Source organism: Procambarus clarkii, chromosome 2 (assembly GCF_040958095.1).
Source record: "Procambarus clarkii isolate CNS0578487 chromosome 2, FALCON_Pclarkii_2.0, whole genome shotgun sequence".
Taxonomy (NCBI): Eukaryota; Metazoa; Arthropoda; class Malacostraca; order Decapoda; family Cambaridae; genus Procambarus; species Procambarus clarkii.
Window position 1 is genome coordinate 53,109,419 of NC_091151.1, and position 21,716 is coordinate 53,131,134.

Here is a 21,716-nt window from a genome sequence, read left to right on the forward strand (position 1 = left end):
ATTTCATTACTTTACACTTTCCTGGGTTCCACTTTATTAACCATTTTCTAGACCATTCCACCAGTTTGTCCAGGTCGTCCTGTAAACTCTCTCTATCTTCATCTGTCTTGATTCTTCTCCTAATTTTTGCAGCATCAGCAAACAATGAGAAGAATAAGTCTATACCCTCTGGGAGGTCGTTTACATATATTAGAAACAGGATGGGTCCAAATGCAGAGCCCTGTGGGACTCCGCTGGTGACATTTTGCCACTCTGATGCCTCCCCCCCCTCACCGTTACTCGCTGTTTCCTGTTGCTTGGATACTCCCATATCAACTTGAGCACCTTACCTTTTACTCCTGCCTGTTGCTCCAACTTTTGTAACAGTCTTTTGTGAGGTACCGTGCCAAAGGCTTTCTGACAGTCCAAGAAGATGCAGTCTGCCCACCCTTCTCTTTCTTGCCTAATTTGTGTTGCTTCGTAATAGAATTCTATTAGACCTTTAAGGCAGGATTTACCATCTCTGAACCCATGCTGGTGGTGTGTTACAAAGATGTTTCCCTCCAGATGCTCAACGAGCCTTTTCCTCACGACCTTTTCTATCACTTTGCATGGTATACAAGTTTGGGAAACTTGCCTGTCGTACAGTGCCTCTTGCCTGTCACCCTTCTTGTATATTGGGACTACGTTAGCTGTCTTCCAGCTTTCTGGTAGGTCTCCCGTTTCCAGTGACCTGGAATACACCATAGAGAGTGGCACACTTAGTGCCTCTGTACCTTATATAAGTATCCACGGCGAGATTCTGTCAGGCCGAAAAGCCTTTGTCACATTCAACTCCAACAGATTCCTTTTGACCTCCTCACTGGTGAAGTTAAATTCCTACAAGGTTGCTTGGTTTGTCTCCTCATTTAGTGCAGGGACCTCTCCTTGTTCTGTTGTGAATACCTCCTGGAATCTCTTGTTGAGTTCTTCACACATCTCCCTGTCTTTCTCTGTGTATCAGTTCTCCCATTTTCTCAGTTTCATTACTTGTTCCTTCACTGCTGTTTTCCTCCTGATGTGGCTGAGGAGCAGTTTTGGTTGGGTCTTAGCTTTACTCGCGATGTCATTTTCATACTGTCTCTCTGCTTCTCTCCTCACTCTGAGGTACTCATTTCTGGCCCTCTGGTATCTCTCCCTGCTCTCTGGTGTTCTGTTGTTCCTGTAGTTTCTCCATGTTCTTTTACTCAATTGCTTTGCTTCCACACATTACTGGTTGAACCACGGATTCTTCTGTTGCTTTTCACTTTTCTCTTTTTGGGCTGGGATAAACCGGCCTGCAACTTCCTGGCACTTCTGAGTGACATAAGCCATCATATCATGTACAGTTTTTTCTCTGAGTTCTGTTTCCCATGGTATTCCCATTAGGAAGTTCCTCATCTCGTCATAATTTTGTCTTCGGTAATTTAGTATTTTCCCTTCCAATCTCATCATTGGATAGGTTATCCCTACCTCTACCAGATACTCAAATGTCAATACTCTGTGGTCACTCATTCCTATGGGGGCTTCAAATTTGACTTTCCTTATTTCTGAATCATTCAAAGTGATGTGTGTACTCACCTAATTGTACTTACCTAATGTGCTTGGGGGGGTTGAGTTCTGTCTCTTTGGTCCAGCCTCTCAACCGTCAATCAACAGGTGTACAGGTTCCTGAGCCTATTGGGCTCTATCATATCTACACTTGAAACTGTGTATGGAGTCAGCCTCCACCGCATCACTTTCTAATGCATTCCATTTGTCAACCATTTGTGTGTGTGTGTGTGTGTGTGTGTGGGTGTGTGTGTGTGTGTGTGTGTGTGTGTGTGTGTGTGTGTGTGTGTGTGTGTGTGTGTGTGTGTGTGAGTGTGTGCGTGTGTATACTCACCTATTTGTGCTTGCAGGACCGAGCATTGATTCTTGGATCCCACCTTTCGACCCATCGGTTATTTACGGCAATGACTCCTGTCCCATTTCCTTATCATACCTAGTTTTAAAAATATGAATAAAGTTTGCTTCTACAACCTGCTCCTTAACTGCATTCCATTTTTCCACTACTCTCCCGATTAAGGAAAACTTCCTAACATCTCTGTGACTCATCTGACTTTCAAGCTTCCACCCATATCCCCTCGTTCTGTTACTATTCCGTGTAAATATTTCGTCTATTTCCACTCTGTCAATCCCCCTAAGTATTTTATATGTTAATGATATATCCCCCTCTCCCTTCTTTTTTCTAGTACTGTAAGGCTCAGCTCCTTCAGGCGCTCTTCAAGCCCATCCTTCGTAACCCAGGGACGAGTCTTTATGCAAACTTTTGCACCTTTCCAGTTTTTTTCATGTGTTTCTTCAGGTGGGGACTTCATGATTGAGCGGCATACTCCAAGACTGGCCTCACGTAGGCAGTGTAAAGCTTCCTAAATGCCTCCTTACTTAGGTTTTTGAATGATGTTCTAAATTTTGCCAGTGTGGAGTACGCTGCTATCGATATAATATGTATATGTGCCTCAGGAGTTAGATTACATGTTACGTCAACGCCCAGGTCTCTTTCTTGAGTCGTCACAGGTAGACAGTTCCCTTTCATTACGTACTGTCCCTTTGGTCTCCTGTCACGTAATCTCATTTCCATAACTTTACATTTGCTCGTGTTGAACTCCAGTAGCCATTTCTCTGACCATCTCTTTAACCTGTTCAGGTCCTCTTGGAGGATCCTGCAACCCTCATCTGTCACAACTCTTCTCATCAACTTTGGATCATCCGCGAACATGGACATGTAGGACTCTACTCCTGTAAACACGTCATTAACTTATATCAGAAATAGAATTGGTCCCAGCACTGATCCTTGAGGTACTCCACTCGTTACTGTTCGCCAGTCCGACTTTTTGCCCCTTACCATAACTCTTTGGCTTCTTCCTGTTAGGTAGTTCCTTATCCATGCTAGCGCCTTTCCGCTTACTCCCGCCTGCCTCTCAAGTCTGAATAGCAGTCTCATGTGCGGTAGTGTATCAAAGGCCTTTTGACAGTCCAGAAATATGCAGTCTGCCCAACCTTCTCTGTCCTTCCTTATCTTCGTTATTTTATCATAGAATACCATAATGTTTGTTAGGCAAAATTTCCTTTTCCAGAACTCATGTTGATGTTTGTTTACAAACCTAATGTTCTCTAGGTGTGCAAGCAGTCGTAGCCTAATTATTCTTTCAAATATCTTACAGGGGATGCTTGTCAGTGATACAGGCCTATAGTTAAGTGCCTCCTCCTTATCCCCTTTCTTGAAAATCGGTACGACATTTGCCCTCTTCCAGCAATTGGGCATTGCTCCCGACATAAGTGATTCATTAAAGATCCTTGCCAGAGGAATGCTGAGGGCTTGCGCTGCCTCTTTTAGTATCCAAGGTGATACTTTGTCTGGTCCAACCGCTTTAGTTCCATCCAGTGCTGTGAACACTAAACAGTGTGTACTCACCTAATTGTACTCACCTAATTATGCTTGCAGGTGGTTGAGCTCTGACTCTATGGTCCCGTCTCTCAACCATCAATCAACTGATGTACAGATTCCTGAGCCTACTGGGCTCTGTCATATCTACATTTGAAACTGTGTATGGAGTCAGCCTCCACCATATCACTGCCTAATGCATTGATGTTAGGTTGCCGGATTTCTCTCTTGCCTGATTTTTGTTGCCTGGTCATAGAACTCAATTAATCTTGTTAGGCATGATTTGCCATCTCTGAACCCATGCTGATGTTGTGTTACAAAGTTCCTTTGCTCCAGATGTTCCACTAACTTTTTATCGCACAATATTTTCCATCATCTTGCATGGAATGCAAGTTAGGGACACTGGCCTGTAGTTCAGTGCCTCCTGCCTATCACCCGTCTTGTATATTGGGACTACATTGGCCGTCTTCCAAATTTTTGGCAGTTCCTCTGTTACCAGTGACTTATTGTACACCATGAAGAGTGGTAGGCACAGAGCTTCTGCTCCTTCCTTTAGAATCCATGGTGATATTTCATCCGGGTCTATAGCCTTTGTCACGTCCAAATCTAGCAGATTCTTCCTCACCTCCCCACTGGTAATCACAAACTCCTCTAGTGGTGTCTGGTTTGATGCTCCCTCCCTTATCTCTGGGACTTCTTGCTCTGAGGTGAAGACTTCCTGGAATTTCTTATTGAGTTCCTCGCACACTTCCTTGTCGTTTGTAGTGAATCTTTCTGCCCCTACCCTCAGTTTCATTACCTGTTCCTTAACTGTTGTTTTCCTCCTGATGTAGCAATGCAGCAGTTTGGGTTGAGTCTTTGTTTTGCTCGCTATGTCATTTTCATATTGTCTCTCTACCTCTCTTCTCACCCAGACGTATTCATTCCTGGTGCTCTGGTATCTTTCTCTGCTCTCTAGTGTTCTGTTGTTTCTATAGTTTCTCCATGCCATTTTACTTAGCTGCTTTGCTAGTTTGCAACTCTGATTAAACCATGGGGTTCTTATCTCCATTTCATTTTTTTCATTTTGGACTGGGAAGAAGTTGTTTGCTGCCTCCTTACACTTCTGTGTGATGGAGTCCATCATGTCTTGAACCGTCTTTCCTCTGAGCTCTGTTTCCCAAGCTATTTCAGTGAGGAATTTTCTCATCTCATAGTTTCCCTTCCGGAATGCCGGCCTCTTGTTTTCTGGTCCCTTCCTTGAGTACATTAACCCTTCTTCGACCAGATATTCAAACAACAGTACACTGTGATCACTCATACACCCACGGGGGTTTCAAGACCGATTTCCCTTATATCTGAATCGTTCAGAGTGAATACTAGGTCGAGTCTTGCTGGTTCATCATTGCCTCTCATTCTCGTGGGACCCTTGACATGCTGACTTAAAAAGTTTCTAGTCGTCACCTCCAGCAGTTTCGCTCTCCATGTTTCCTCACCTCCATGTGGTTCCCTGTTTTCCCAGTCTATCCTTCCATGATTAAAGTTTCCCCATGATGAGCAGATGGGATCGATTTCTACAGGCAGCAGCGGCTGCTCTCTCAATGATAAAGAAACTGCCATGTTGTTTTTGTTATACTCTTGCCTGGGTCTTCTGTAATTTGGTGGAGGGTTATATATCACTGCTACTACTACTCTTGGTCCTCCCATCGTCATGGTGCCTGTTATGTAGTCTCTGAACCCATCGCACCCAGAAATAACCATCTCCTCGAAACTCCATTCTTTTCTCATCAGTAGAGCCTCTCCGCCTCCACCCCTTCCTGAGTGTGTGAGTTTATGTGTGTGTGTGTGTGTGTGTGTGTGTGTGTGTGTGTGTGTGTGTGTGTGTGTGTGTGTGTGTGTGTGTGTGTGTGTGTGTGTGTGTGTGTGTGTGTGTGTGTGTGTGTGTGTGCGTGTGTGCGTGTGTGTGCGTGTGTGTGTTCACCTAGTTGTGCTTGCAGGGGTTGAGCTCTGCTCTTTCGGCCCGCCTCTCAACTGTTACTAACTACTTTTTTTCACACCACACACACACACCCCAGGAAGCAGCCCGTAACAGCTGACTAACTCCCAGGTACCTATTTACTGCTAGGTAACAGGTGCATCAGGGTGAAAGAAACTCTGCCATTGTTTCTCACAGGCGCCGGGAATCGAAACCGGGACCACAGGATCATGCGTCCAGCGTGCTGTCCAGTTAGCCACCGACCCCTCAACCACCGGTGTGTGTGTGTGTGTGTGTGTGTGTGTGTGTGTGTGTGTGTGTGTGTGTGTGTGTGTGTGTGTGTGTGTGTGTGTGTGTATTCACCTAGTTGTATTCACTTAGTGGTGCTTGCGGGGGTTGAGCTCTGCTCTTTCGGTTCGCCTCTCAACTGTCAATCAATCAACTGTTATTTTTCATTTTATTTTATTTTTTTCTGCACACACACACACACACACACACACACACACACACACACACACACACACACACACACACACACACACACACACACACACACACACACACACACACAAACACACATACAGGAAGCAGCCCGTAACAGCTGTCTAACTCTCAGGTACCTATTTACTGCTAGGTAACAGGGGCATCAGGGTGAAAGAAACTCTGCCCATCGTTTCTCGCCGGCGCCGGGAATCGAACCACAGGATTACGTGTACAGCGTGCTGTCCACTCAGCCTTCAGCCGTTTAGTGTGACTGTGTGACGTGATGTGTAATAGAACAGTAACTATTCTGGAAGGTGTTGTGCGAATCTCATATTAATAAAACAAAATTAAGAAAAATAAAATTGCTGGGTTCTTTTACTGTGTCAAATGCAGGCAAAAAACAAAGGAACAAAAACTTTAAACATTTAATATAACCAAAAATGGCTTTAATTTTACACAATATGATAAGTAACAATTAATGGAAACAAAACCCCTTATCCACTTGGCTTAAACACAACCAAAAGCTAAATATATGTATGTGAATTTTACGTTAATAACAAAGGTGAAGGTAATACTTTATACAACATGCTTTGTGCGTCTACCGTCACCCATAGGCGAGGATAGATGCAGAAGCAATGAGCACTAGAAGGGTAATCTGCTGTGCTGGACGCTGGCAAGCCTTTATATACTGGCTGTGACGTTTCTTTGACGCAAATGCTGGAGTTACAGACGAGAAACCGGCAAGATAACGACGGTCCTGATAGTTTGGTGGTGGCGTCTTGTGAGCTGGCGAGACGGCAGGTGCGCTGTCTCTCGTGGAAGGTAGGGTGGAGGGGGGGGGGAGGTTTGTCTAGACAATACGTTTTGTCTCGTATTGTTGTTGTTGTTGTTGAGTCTTGATGTTGGAGCGTGCTGATATGTAGGGTGTGTGTGTGTGAGAGTGTGATATCATAACTACATTTAAAACAGTGTATGGAGTCTGGCTTCATTACATCACTTCCTAATGAATTCCATCTGTTAACTACCCTGATACTAAAAAAGTTATTTCTAATGTCCCCTGTGCCTCATTTGGGTTCTCAGTTTCCACCTGTGTTCCCTTGTGTGAGTACCACCCGTATTTTGCAAACCATATTTATCTTCCAAATCAATTCCTCTGAGAATCTTGTATGTGATTATATCACCCATAACTCTTCTGCCTTCCAGTGACGTGAGGTTTAGTTCCTCGTAGTTCACACTCCTCAGCTCGGGTTACTAGTCTGGTGGCAAACCTTTGAACCTAATCCAAATAAGTCTTGTGATTGACTAGATACGGTCTCGATGCTGGAACTGCCTACTTTAGGATTCGTGTGACATATGTGATATGCAATTTTCAGAATGATTCTTTACACAAGTTTCTAAAAACCGTTGTTATGCTGGCCAATCTGGCAGATACCGCTGGTGATATCCTCTTGACGTGGGCTTCAGGGGACAGATCTGGCATGGAATCAACCCCCAGGTCTTCCTCACTCCCCTGATTCTTGAAGAATTTCATCTAACATATGGTACCTTGTATCTGGCATTCTTCTCCCTACACCGATCTTCATTACTTTACATTTGCTCGGGTTAAACTCTAGCAACCATTTGTTGGACCATTCCTTCAGTTTGTCCAGGTTGTCTTGTAGCCTCATGTTCTCTTTCTATGTCTTAATCCTATATATATATATATATATATATATATATATATATATATATATATATATATATATATATATATATATATATATATATATATATATATATATATATATATATATATATATATATATATATATATATATATATATATATAGGGGTACCACCACTGGTTTAATTAAAGGGACCCACATCCTCGAAGAAGAAAATAAATAGTGTTCAGAGAAGACCTTGTGGATTCTCACTGAATACTTTAATCTTTTCCTCTTTTCCTATATATATATATATGTATATATATATATATATATATATATATATATATATATATATATATATATATATATATATATATATATATATATATATATATATATATATATATATATATATATATATATATATATATCATAAACAAGGTAGGTCCGAGTACAGAACCCTTTGAGACTTTTATGTTTTCATTTGTAATTATATTAGTGCATGTTAGTTTTTATCACAATGCATATATTATATTTTCTATATTATATCCCAAAGCAAGAGAATTTTGGAATACGTTAAACCAAAGAATTTCAAAGGCGTTTTCACTAACACATCTTAATGATGACCGAACCAAGCAATCTCATTTTCTGAGCCAAAGAACACTCTTAAGATTGGTAACTGTTTTTCAGGCATTACAGCCTCTGTTAAGCATTATACAGAGGTAAATATAGGCATTTGTTTGCCTCACATGGCGTCTATAGTTGTCGATGTCTAACTAGATATAAAGCTTATAAAATCAAGATTCACAAGTAATTAACTAATCGGGCAAATATCGAAGCCGGCTTAATGCATAACGGGTTATTGTAAGACCGTAGAGCACTCTGTCCTCTAAGTACATCGGTGTTTACAGTCATTATAATTCAAAGTAGATGAGAGTGGCAAGAGACTGAAGGTAATAAGGAGGCAGCAGTCTCTCTAGTACCTAATACTATTTCACTACAGTTAAGATGAATGCCATGATTTTTAGGATGATGGGAAATTTGGCTTGCCCACTGTTCCTGTGCTCTTTCTGTTCCGCCATAACCACCTTGATAGATGAATTAGACTCCTTTGACATTGACCGCCTTGTGCCTGGTTACCGTAGTGATGGCTCCCCTGGCTGATAACCCGGCCTCTACAACACCACATTATTGACTGTTTTGTGCCTGGTTACCGTAGTGAAGGCTGTCATGGGTTGTGTCAAAGAATTGTGTCATAGTTATGCCTCAGAGGCATGTCAAGAATTCGGTGGTGGTGGACCTTTAAATGTTGTCTAGGGAAATAGATAATTTTACTTGAGCCTAAGGGACATCAAGGAGTCAGGAAAACAGCCTATCTTGAGGTTATCTTGAGATGATTTCGGGGCTTTAGTGTCCCCGCGGCCCGGTCCTCAACCAGGCCTCCACCCCCAGGAAGAAGCCCGTGACAGCTGACTAACACCCAGGTACCTATTTTACTGCTAGGTAACAGGCGGCATAGGGCGAAAGAAACTCTGCCCATTGTTTCTCGCCCGCGCCCGGATTGAACCCGGGACCACAGGATCACAAGTCCAGCGTGCTGTCCGCTCGGCCGACCGGCTCCCTAGTACAGAGACACAAATTTATATGCATAAGACACACGATAATATATATTCAACAATGTGAATTCATTGCAACTCAAGGTCATGCTGTAGTAATATAACCCCCAAGTGGGCTCTGGCTACCCTATGGTTCACAATCCCAAACCTGGAACCGTGCACGCAGCCACCACACCTACCATCCGGTGACACACAAATATGTAACCTCTAGGAAACCTGGACTCTCTCTTATAAAACATCACCAAAGATTGTATGACTACTCTATCCTATCTTGCAACCCAGATAACAAGTAATGATGACTTATCTGACTGTACGGCCGGAGAAAATCCTCAGATAGGAAGGTCTAGTCGTCAACGAATCCGCCTCCCTTCAAGTCAAGATGGCGTCCACCTCTCTTGCGTCATCGCCCCTTAATACTCTATTCTTTACATATGCAATCAAACCCATTATTGACTATATTTACCATGTTCCCTATGCATGCTTTTTGATTGAGTCCATTTTTCCCTCACATAGTTAGGCTATTCCAGTTCACATTATTCCTAACAATCTCCAGCTGAGAAGGTACTACTTTGCTGGGCGGAGTATTACTGGTGACTCGCGGCCTCCCTGATATCAGCTGTAGATTTATTCTAATAAACATTCTCCACTGTGTCCACCAACATTTTATACATGAACTAACCTTCACAAGAGGTAAGGCTCGTAACACTCCACTCCTGCCCTGATAATTTTGCCAAGTTGTTTCTCCCGCAAACACGTACTTTTATTACCTCCTTTCTCCATATCAATTCCCATACCACCATCTACTAACAGTTTAAACCCAAACAAATGCCTCCCACCAAAGGTTGCAACGAGTTGGCAACAACAACCCTAGCCCTAGATAGATGCACCCCATCCCGAGCATACATGTCTTTTCTTCCATAGAAGTGTTCCCAGTTATCCATAAATGATTTTGCATTTGATTTGCAATAGTTGTCCAGTCGGCAAATGACACCAAGTGCCCTCGACAACCATTCATTTCCAACTCCCTTTCTTGGAAGAATATCACATATGATTGGGATTCCTCCCTTGCTCCTAAATAATTATATGGCTGTCTTAAACCTCTGTATCAGTGCCTAACTCCTAACTCGTTCAACATCATTTCCACCTGCACTAATACAAATAATGGGTTTGTTTTCATTTCCAGCCATAATATCATTCATGTTGCCAACCACATCACCAATTCCAGCTCCCGGATGGCAAACCCTTAACCTGTTCCCACTATCTCTAACCCAAAAAGTTCTATCCAAATACCTCACCTAAGAATCTCCCACAACCAAAATTCGCTTAGTTACTTCCTTTGCTTTCTGAGCACTTTGAGGGACCTGCGCTTCGTTGCTATTCGTTGCTTTCCCTTTCGAATGAACTGCAGGCTCACCACAGAACTCGTCCACCAACACGGCAAATGAGTTAGAAGTCCTTAGGATATCTGTAGGCGGTTTGGCAAAGTCTTCTTAAGACCACTGTCCTTTATGACTTTCCAAGACGAGGTCTTTTTAATACTGGTCTCCTCCTTTGTTTCTTCCTGATGTTTTTTTTTAGCTGTCGTACCTCCTCCCATAGGGAATCCAACTGTGTCCTCAGAGCTCGAACTAGATTCATCAGTTCCTTCACTACACATTCCATTATTGCTATGATAATATTACTACAATCGGAACTTCAGTTAACACACCCTCTCACTGTGACTGACAAGTGACCACTCTGTGTGACTTCCTATTGTTATGACCCCAGGTAGCCTGAAAAATCAAGGCCCATAATCTAATAACCAAAACAACCGAAGCTCAGTGGGTCTTGAAAATAATTGTCCAGGAGAAAATACCTAGTAACATACTGAAACAATGAGTGCTCACTACAATAAAAGTATTTTTTCCTTAAAAAAAATATCTGAGGGTTTACATTCAGTAATATATAAACTACGTACACATGATAAATTGAAACCTCCAAGTAAACCTTCAGAAACCAATACTAGTAAACCACAGAGTACCAAAGGTACTCCAAATAAATTTAATCTAATTCCAACTAAAGTGGAACATTGACAGAGTGGGCACATATGCAGTGGGACCCTCCAAGTCCCTCAAGGTGCTCACAATTAGTACCTAAGCAAATTTTGGTTGTTGGAGATTCCCAGGTGAGGTATCTGGATAGAACTTTTTGTACCAGAGATAGGGAGAACAAGTTAAGGGTTTGTAATCCGGGAGCAAGAATCGGTGATATTGTTAACAACATGGACGATATTATGGTTGGAAAAGGGAACAAATCCATTATTTGTATCAATGCAGGTGGAAATGATGTTGGACGAGTTAGGAATGAAGAACTGATACAGAGGTTTAAGACAGCCATATAATTAGTTAGGAGTAAGGGAGTAATCTCAATCATATGTGGCATTCTTCCAAGAAAGAGAGTTCGAAATAAATGGTTGTCGAGTGCACTTGGTGTCAATTGCCAGCTGCAAAAATATTGCAAATCAAATGCAATATCTTTCATAGATAACTGGGAACACTTCTATGAAAGAAATGAAATGTATGGTCGAGATGGGGTGCATCTATCGAGGGCTGGGGTTGTTGTTGTTGCGAACTCGTTGGAACCAGTGGTTGGAGGCGTTTGTTTGGGTTTAGATTTAAACTGTTAGTAGATAGTGGAATGGGAATTGATATGAAGAAAGGAGGTAATAAAAGTATGTTTGTGGGGTAAACAAATTGGCAAAATGATCAGGGAAAGAGAAGGGCCTCAAAATAACAAGTCACTTAGGGTATATTACACTAACAGTAGACGTCTAAGAAACAAAATAAACGATTTAAATGCTCTTGTCTACACAGAAAAAATTATATTATTGCACTTACCGAAACGTGGATGAATGTAGAAAATAGAAAAATATTAGCTAAATATCAAATAAATGGATATATAAACTATATCACAAAAATAGATATATTGTACGAGGAGGGGGAGTAGCCATATAAGTTAGGGAAGATTTGAAATGTAGCCGCAAAGAAGGAATCAAAACTGAGCCACTCACAGAAACAATTTGGATAGAATTAAACGAAAAAAACAAATAACATTATAATAGAAGTTGTATACATGCCACCAAACTTAGACAAGGGGAAAGCAAAGCACCTATAGGGTGAAATATCTAAAGCATCTAGGTCTAGCAGAATTTGTGTCATGGATGACGTTAACTTTAGTGGAATAAACTGGTTTAACAGAACAGGGAATAATGAAGCAGAAGATTTTCTAGAATTAATTGATGATTACTTTCTTACGCAACAAATAAGGAACCAACGGGGAAAAAATAATATTTTAGATTTAGTGTTAACTAACAAGGAAACACAAATTAATGACATCGAAATAGGGAGTAAGCTAGGAAACAGTGATCCCAAAGTAATCAGATTTAGCATAGAATGGAATAGATCTGTAGGAAAAAATTCTGTTAAAGTGCCAGATTTTCGAAAAGCTGATTTTAATAGCCTAAGAATTTTTTTTGGTCAAATAGATTGGAATGTCTTGGACATGGGAGGTGGGCCGTTCATGGAGCGAGACGTGAACCCAGCGACAGGTGACGTAAAAAGGGATTTCGATGTGGATTCAAAATATAACTTATTTAAAAATATTCTAAGCAAAGCACAGGAACGTAGTATACCATACAAATTGAATAGATCGAATACTAATGACCCAAAATGGATAACAAAGGATCTGAAGAACCTTATAGGTAAAAAGAGAGCATGGTACAAAAGGACTAATATTAGGTAGTTAGTTTAGAACAGGAATTCGTACAACTAGTTAAAAATGTTAAAAAGTCTGGTCGCCGTACTATATAATGGATATAAATTTACTTAAATGTGTCCAGCGTAGGATGACAAATTTAATTCCCTAAATTAGAAACCTGTCATGTGAAGAGAGATTAACAAAGCTTAAATTGCATGCACTGGAAAGGCGAAGAGTTAGGGGTGACATAATAGAGGTTTACAAGTAGATGAATGGATATAACAGAGGGGACATTAATAGGGTATTAAAAGTATCAACACAAGACAAAATACGAAACAATGGGTATAAATTGGATAAGTTTAGATTTAGGTAAGACTTGGGTAAATACTGGTTCGGTAACAGGTTTGTTGATTTGTGGAACCAATTATAGCGTAACTTGGCGGAGGTGGGGTCCATCGACTGTTTCAAACGTTATCTTGAGGTTATCGTGAGATGATTTCGGGGCTTTTTAGTATCCCAGCGGCCCGGTCCTCGACCAGGCCTCCACCCCCCAGGAAGCAGCCTGTGACAGCTGACTAACATCCAGGTACCTATAGCTAGGTAGGTAGCTAGGTAACAGGGGGCATAGGGTGAAAGAAACTCTGCTCATTGTTTCTCGCCGGCGCCTGGGATCGAACCCAGGACCACAGGATCACAAGTCCAACGTGCTGTCCGCTCGGCCGACCGGCCGACCGTGGGTTGGACATGTTTATGAGTGGGAGTGTGTTGTTATAAATAGGAGCTCCCTTCTATGGGCCAATGAGCCTTCTGAAGTTACCTTTGTTCTCATATTCTAGTCTTATATAGTTATACTTAATTAGCTCCTTCTTTTTATAAATATTTATATAAATTCTTACTTATTGGAAACTTATTTATGACAGAATATTATATGCACAGCTTTATCACACGCCTAACATTCCACCATGACATTTATTAGAAGGAAATGTTCACAAACGGCTTATCCTGCCCGGGAGTCTAACCCGGGACCATTCTATCGTGAGCCGACCGCTCTCGAGAGAGGTAGCACAGAATATATTCATGGAAAATGCTGGAGAGCCAGATGCCAAATCTACACACTAAAATAACAACATACTGGAGTGAACGATATGGAAGGAAGTGCAGAACAGAGCCAGTGAAGAGCAGGGGTGCCATAGGCACAATCAGAGAACACTGAATAAACATCAGAGGTCCATGGTTGTTCAATACTCTTCCACGGAGTATAAGAAATATTGAAGGAACAAAATTGGATGTCTTCAAGAAAAAACTGGATAGTTTTCTTCAAGAATTCCGGCCTAACCAGACTATGGTGGATATGTGGGGCCTATGGGCCGCTCCAAGCAACAGCCTGTTGCACCAAGCTGTCACAAGTCAAGCCTGGCTTCGGGCTGGGCTTGGGGAGTAGAAGAACTCCCTGCAGAACATCATCTAGGTACAATCAAAGAATAATCAATTCAAGGCAACAAATCACTTTTGGTACAATCTTAACGACAAGGAGAGGCATGGAGACTCGACCCTGGATTCAACAAGCAGTTACACAAGTACTTACGAACCTGAACATCTTGCCTTAAGCTTTAGCGGCTTTGTTTACGTCTATTTAACAGTTTATAAGGTATGTAGCCCCAGGAGGATGTTTATAATAATAATAACATTTGAGTGCATAATTCTGATGCTCATAAACTGTTTACTAAATGTAAACAGAGCCGCCAAAGATTGAGAAAAGATGTTGAGGCTCGTACGTAGACAAGGATCAATGCTTGTTAACCTTGGTGGTGAACAAGTTTACCGTCCAGGTCTCGATAGTGCCGTCAGCCGCCCATCCTCCCTTAATGATAGGACTTACATCAACTATTTGCTCGAGCTTACCTGTCTGTATGTACTGTTGTGCTCCCGACAGTTCACGTTGTGTATTGCTGAATTAATCCAAATGGTATTCTGTTATGTCCGAAATGTAGCTAAAGAAGCTGTCCAAGCAATCCTAGGCTTAATACACGTTATCTTAAACCTTAAATAGTACATATATGTGCTATAATAGGCCTAGGAATGTTTATGTTTGGTTTTTAGTTTTAAAAACCAAACAGAGTTGCTAGAGTTGCTAACCACTTGGGCTGGAGAGTCGGTAGAGCGGCGGTCTCTCTTCATGCATGGTCGTCGTTCAATCCCCAACCGTCCGAGTGGTTGGGCACCATTCCTTCCCCGGGTCCCATCCCAAGTCCTCATCCATGGCCCCTTCCGAATGCTATATAGTTGTAATGGCTTGGCGCTTCCCCCTGATAATTCCCGCCCTCCTTCTTCTTCTTCTGGTTATCTTGAGATGATTCCGGGGCTTAGCGTCATGGCGGCCCGGTCCTCGACCAGGCATCCGTTTTTGTTACACACCCCTAGGAAGCAGCCCGTAACATCTGTCTAACTCCCAGGTACCTATCTACTGCTTGGTAACAGGAACATCAGGGTGAAAGAAACTCTGCCCATTTGTTTCCGCCTCCACCGGGAATCGAACCCGGAACCTCAGGACTACGAATCCGACGTAGTCCACTCAGTTGTCAGGCCTCCTCCGGAAATAACATTTATAGTAGAACATGTAAACATGTCAGTGTTTAACGACACACATCGGCACGTTCGATCAAGAAGTCGCTATCGTTAAGAAGGATGGCTTGACGTCAAGTGATCCTCTTCAAGAGGTCCCGAATGATACGACGCATGGCGTGGTCATCGCCAGGGTCACAGGGAAGTAGATAATATTTTCCGTTTCCCGACTTGATATTCAGACGTCACATATGGGTCCGGCGCCGGCTTGGCCAGGAGCTGCTGGCACTGGCTCCTGGTGTGGCTCACGCTCCGCCAGTCATTGGAAGACGTTTCTTACCAGAATTTACCTGAAGATCACTATCTCTCTAATGGTCTCGACGAAGACAAGACAAGAAGTCAGCGGCTTATCAAAGGTCCCCCATTTATTCTGGCAATTTTGTCTATTTGTATCTTAAATTGCAGCAATGTATTGGCATTCACGGCTTCAGCGGCTAGTCGGTTCCATGGGTTTATAACCCTATGGTAGGAAAACCATTTCCTGTTTTCTGTCCAGCACTGTGGGATGTTGAGCTTGAAAGTGTTGCTCCTTGTTAGTGTTACATCTGATATTTTGAAGAAGTGGTCTGGATAAATATCCTCCACGTAGTTCAATATTTTAAAAACTACGATGAGATCAGCCCTGGCATGTCTGGTTTTAGTGTTATTGGTCTCACGTCCTAAACTGCTCCTGGTGTGAGAGTTGGCTTAGTTCAGGGATGATTGTTGTCTCCCGGTGTTGAACTTTCTCAAAAGCAGATTTGTCTTGCTGAAGATGAGGTCTCCATGCTTGGATGCAATAATTCAAGTGGGGGAGCACCAGAGATTTATGCAGTTGAATAACTACCTCCTTTTCCCTGAAAGCAAAGTTCCGTCTGACTATTACTAAAATTTGGTTGGGAATTTTTACTGCTGCTACTACTTGTGAAACTTTCAATATCATGTAGATTCTGACTCCATGGTTATTTTCTTCACCAATCTATTGTATGTGTTGTGATGTGCATTTTTATGCAGCACATGCAAGGTCCTGCATTTTTTATATTAGAAAGCATCTGCCAATCTTATTGAACTTGAAATTTCTGAATAATTTTCATCTCAAACGGTTCGGGCTGCAACCGGTCTTGGCGGCCCCCTTCCCTTCCCCAAAGTGGAGCATTTTGAGAAATGCACTCCGAACATAGGTAGTAAGCGAGGCATTTGGCTAGTGTTTTGCTGCTGGGCTGTCATGAAACAATTTGTACACTCGAATAATACATTGCATTTTGATATTATAATCCTCAACGGACAAAATATGATGTATTGCAAAACATATCTGCACTCAAAAGTTCACGTTTTCTATATATGGGACTTCGGTCAGATTAGGCTCGAGCAATTTAGTAAATTTGCGTAACCTCAGTCTATATTCATTCCACCCAGCGGTAGACCTCAAAGAAGCATTCATCAATGTTAACATGCTGTTAATTCAAAATAGTAATTTTCTCAAATATAAATTAATATTAAGTTTTAGCGTATTGTGAATATTTAGGCATTGGCTAAGTTAGGTTAGGTGATTAAGTTCGGTTAGCGATTATTTATAATTGTAGTACGTGGGTGAGGATTTTCAGCGTTGTGGTTCAAACAAAAGTCGTCAGCGAAGCATTGTTCAGGAAATATTCAAACGTCATCAGTTGTGAGTCGTGTGTAAACCGTTTTCATGCACAAACAGGGGGGGTTGGCGGGTGCATGGAATCACTTATGGCTTTAGTTAATGAGGATGAGCTAGGTTATGAGGACAGGCTCAATTTTTGAGTCGTGGGAACTGGAGACGACGGGCTGTGAGGAAAGACAACGAGGCTTCGAGCGGGTTGGTGGTTGGGTTGGCTCGAGGCTCGAGGCTCGTGAAGCAGACCTTCTGAACGCTCTACTCGCGCGGGTCACTTCATTAGGTCGTTTGTTATACATAGTGACGGACGTGCGCCGGGACACATGTACACCAAGCAGTGTAAACCATTTCTAAGGGTCTACACAGTGAATTTCCTTTAGTCCTATGTTCAGGGCTGAGGTGTACTTGCTGGCAGGTCAGTAAACAGTTCTGGTGGCCTTAATAACTCCCTCCAGAGCCGGATAGGCCATAAGCCCACCGCCAACCTAGTGAAGTGAGTGTTGTGTGTGACGGAATATTGTAGGTGTTATTGAAGAACAAAATAAACACGTGTTCGGGCAGAGGGAGTTAATAGGGACGGGATGATGACGTGTTATTCCTGAACAATTCTTGTTACAAGTGGCGCGTGAACTTTGATCCCACATTCCTTGTCTTGCGTGATAATAAAGTGCTCAATGTGGTTATGACTGAACAAGACATGATATAAGTATATTTTAATTACTTGTTTCTTGTCTCCAGAGATCCTGAAAGTTACATTTGTATTGTAAGTTAAAAGTTAAGTAAGACATCAAGGAAGACTGTCATTACTATTTGATGTTGATGACATGAAAGTGTTCAGTGTTGGGTACAAAATACCTGTCGTAAACAGGCCAATTTTCTCGTGGCAAAGTCACGCCGCTCCAGTTCGTCGTCCAGTGTTTAGTGTTTAAGACGTCTTGAAAGATTCGTGACTGTTACGTAAGATATCCTGAGTGAAACTATCAAGTTTGTGTATGTGCGAGTGTCGCGGTCAGTGTCTTGTCGACCACACCTGTCTGTCATCTCTATATCCCAGGGCCCATGACGTCACTAGTCCCCAGGGCCCTCGTCTGACGTCACTAGACCCCAGGGCTTTCGTCTGACGTCACTAGACCCCAGGGCCCTCGTATGACGTCACTAGACCCCAGGGCCCTCGTCTGACGTCACTAGACCCCAGGGCCCTCGTCTGACGTCACTAGACCCCAGGGCCCTCGTCTGACGTCACTAGACCCCAGGGCCCTCGTCTGACGTCACTAGACCCCAGGGCCCTCGTCTGACGTCACTAGACCCCAGGGCCCTCGTCTGACGTCACTAGACCCCAGGGCCCTCGTCTGACGTCACTAGACCCCAGGGCCCTCGTCTGACGTCACTAGACCCCAGGGCCCTCGTCTGACGTCACTAGACCCCAGGGCCCTCGTCTGACGTCACTAGACCCCAGGGCCCTCGTCTGACGTCACTAGACCCCAGGGCCCTCGTCTGACGTCACTAGACCCCAGGGCCCTCGTCTGACGTCACTAGACCCCAGGGCCCTCGTCTGACGTCACTAGACCCCAGGGCCCTCGTCTCACGTCACTAGACCCCAGGGCCCTCGTCTCACGTCACTAGACCCCAGGGCCCTCGTCTGACGTCACTAGACCCCAGGGCCCTCGTCTGACGTCACTAGACCCCAGGGCCCTCGTCTGACGTCACTAGACCCCAGGGCCCTCGTCTGACGTCACTAGACCCCAGGGCCCTCGTCTGACGCCACTAGACCCCAGGGCCCTCGTCTGACGCCACTAGACCCCAGGGCCCTCGTCTGACGCCACTAGACCCCAGGGCCCTCGTCTGACGCCACTAGACCCCAGGGCCCTCGTCTGACGCCACTAGACCCCAGGGCCCTCGTCTGACGCCACTAGACCCCAGGGCCCTCGTCTGACGCCACTAGACCCCAGGGCCCTCGTCTGACGCCACTAGACCCCAGGGCCCTCGTCTGACGCCACTAGACCCCAGGGCCCTCGTCTGACGCCACTAGACCCCAGGGCCCTCGTCTGACGCCACTAGACCCCAGGGCCCTCGTCTGACGCCACTAGACCCCAGGGCCCTCGTCTGACGCCACTAGACCCCAGGGCCCTCGTCTGACGCCACTAGACCCCAGGGCCCTCGTCTGACGCCACTAGACCCCAGGGCCCTCGTCTGACGCCACTAGACCCCAGGGCCCTCGTCTGACGCCACTAGACCCCAGGGCCCTCGTCTGACGCCACTAGACCCAATGGCCCTCGTCTGACGTCGCTAGACCCAATGGCCCTCGTCTGACGTCGCTAGACCCAAGGGCCCTCGTCTGACGTCGCTAGACCCAAGGGCCCTCGTCTGACGTCGCTAGACCCAAGGGCCCTCGTCTGACGTCGCTAGACCCAAGGGCCCTCGTCTGACGTCGCTAGACCCAAGGGCCCTCGTCTGACGTCGCTAGACCCCAGGGCCCTCGTCTGACGTCGCTAGACCCCAGGGCCTTCGTCTGACGTCGCTAGACCCCAGGGCCCTCGTCTGACGTCGCTAGACCCCAGGGCCCTCGTCTGACGTCACTTGCCACCAGGGCCCTCGTCTGACGTCACTTGCCACCAGGGCCCTCGTCTGACGTCACTAGACCCCAGGGCCCTCGTCTGACGTCACTAGACCCCAGGGCCCTCGTCTGACGTCACTAGACCCCAGGGCCCTCGTCTGACGTCACTTGACCCCAGGGCCCTCGTCTGACGTCACTAGACTTCAGGGCCCATGACCTCACTAGACAAGGTACTAATCGTCCTTCAAGCAAGGCAGGCATAACCTCGATCCTCAAGGGCCACTTGAGCTGCTAATGTACATATGGATCAAAAGGTAATCATTAATATTGGTATTGAATTATAATTGCTTGAGTTAGTGTTACGGAAACTTACGACTAATGTTTCTTCCAACTAATTAACTTCCATGTCATTACAGGTAAGTACACCCGAACAGCTCTTCGAGGGACAAAATTCTTCTGAATCTAAGGTACGTTCCCAATTTCCTTGTTCCACAAATCTCTGTTTAAATTAAGACTAAATCCCCAATAACACAATTTTGGTTAGGTTCCAAATTCCTTCATTGATTTACCCGCTTTAAAGTCCCCTACTTGGGTCTTGGAGGCCCTAGAACCCCTTATCTAGGCTTTGGAGGCACAAGGGCATCCTAAGGCAATCCTTGGAGGTACCCTACACCCCCAACTCAGGCTTTGGAGGAACCCTTCACTCTCTAATTCCGTCCCTAGACGCCCTCGACTCCCCCCCTAACGCTGGCCTTACAGGCACTCGAGACCCCCTACTTCGGGCTTTGGAGGCATTCGAAACCCCTAATCCGGGCTTTGGAGGCATTCGAAACCCCTAATCCGGGCTTTGGAGGCATTCGAAACCCCTAGCCAGTCCTTGGAGCCATTCGAGACCCCTAATCAGTCCTTGGAGGCATTCGAGACCCCTAGCCAGTCATTGGAGGCATTCGAAACCCCTAGTCAGTCCTTGGAGGCATTCGAAACCCCTAACCTGTCACTGGAGGCATTCGAAACCCCTAGCCTGTCACTGGAGGCATTCGAAACCCCTAGCCTGTCATTGGAGGCATTCGAAACCCCTAGCCTGTCACTGGAGGCATTCGAAACCCCTAGCCTGTCACTGGAGGCATTCGAGACCCCTAGCCTGTCACTGGAGGCATTCGAGACCCCTAGCCTGTCACTGGAGGCATTCGAGACCCCTAGCCTGTCACTGGAGGCATTCGAGACCCCTAGCCTGTCACTGGAGGCATTCGAGACCCCTAGCCTGTCATTGGAGGCATTCGAGACCCCTAGCCTGTCATTGGAGGCATTCGAGATCCCTAGCCTGTCATTGGAGGCATTCGAGACCCCTAGCCTCTCATTGGAGGCATTCGAGACCCCTAGCCTGTCATTGGAGGCATTCGAGACCCATAGCCTGTCATTGGAGGCATTCGAGACCCATAGCCTGTCATTGGAGGCATTCGAGACCCATAGCCTGTCATTGGAGGCATTCGAGACCCCTAGCCTGTCACTGGAGGCATTCGAGACCCCTAGCCTGTCACTGGAAGCATTCGAGACCCCTAGCCTGTCATTGGAGGTATTCGAGACCCCTAGCCTGTCATTGGAGGTATTCGAGACTCCTAGCCTGTCATTGGAGGCATTCGAGACCCCTAGCCTGTCATTGGAGGTATTCAAGACACCTAGCCTGTCATTAGAGGTATTCGAGACTCCTATCCCTACCCTTGGAGTCATTAGAACTTTGTTCTAATTAGTTATACTCTGGAGAAAGAATAATTTTGTACTAAGAATGTAAAAATGTGTTAATTTGCATATCTCTTACCTAGGTATTATCATTTATATCTTTGCATTTGTATCTACTTTTATAAGCGGTTGTATGTATTTGTACGTTGTGAATAATATGAACTGTGTGGATTTGGTGCCTTCTTTTGATAATTACTTGCTGTGTGCGGGAGGAAATATAGATGACTTAACAGAACGTGAAGTTGTATGTCGATGTTTTGTGATGTTTGGATCACAAAACCCCTTGTATTAACGGGGTGAGGAAGTAGGTTGAGCTATATCGTT

General features: G+C 44.6%; 1 protein-coding gene across 1 annotated transcript; it reads left to right on the top strand.

Moving 5' to 3' along the window:
- The first annotated feature begins 12,830 nt into the window (after positions 1-12,830).
- LOC138366640 (mucin-22-like) lies at positions 12,831-21,399 on the top strand. Its single transcript, XM_069327827.1, has 4 exons — positions 12,831-12,862; positions 17,840-17,864; positions 20,072-20,122; positions 20,509-21,399. The coding sequence occupies exons 1-4, from the start codon at positions 12,831-12,833 to the stop codon at positions 21,397-21,399; spliced, it is 999 nt and encodes a 332-aa protein (XP_069183928.1).
- Positions 21,400-21,716: the final 317 nt, after the last annotated feature.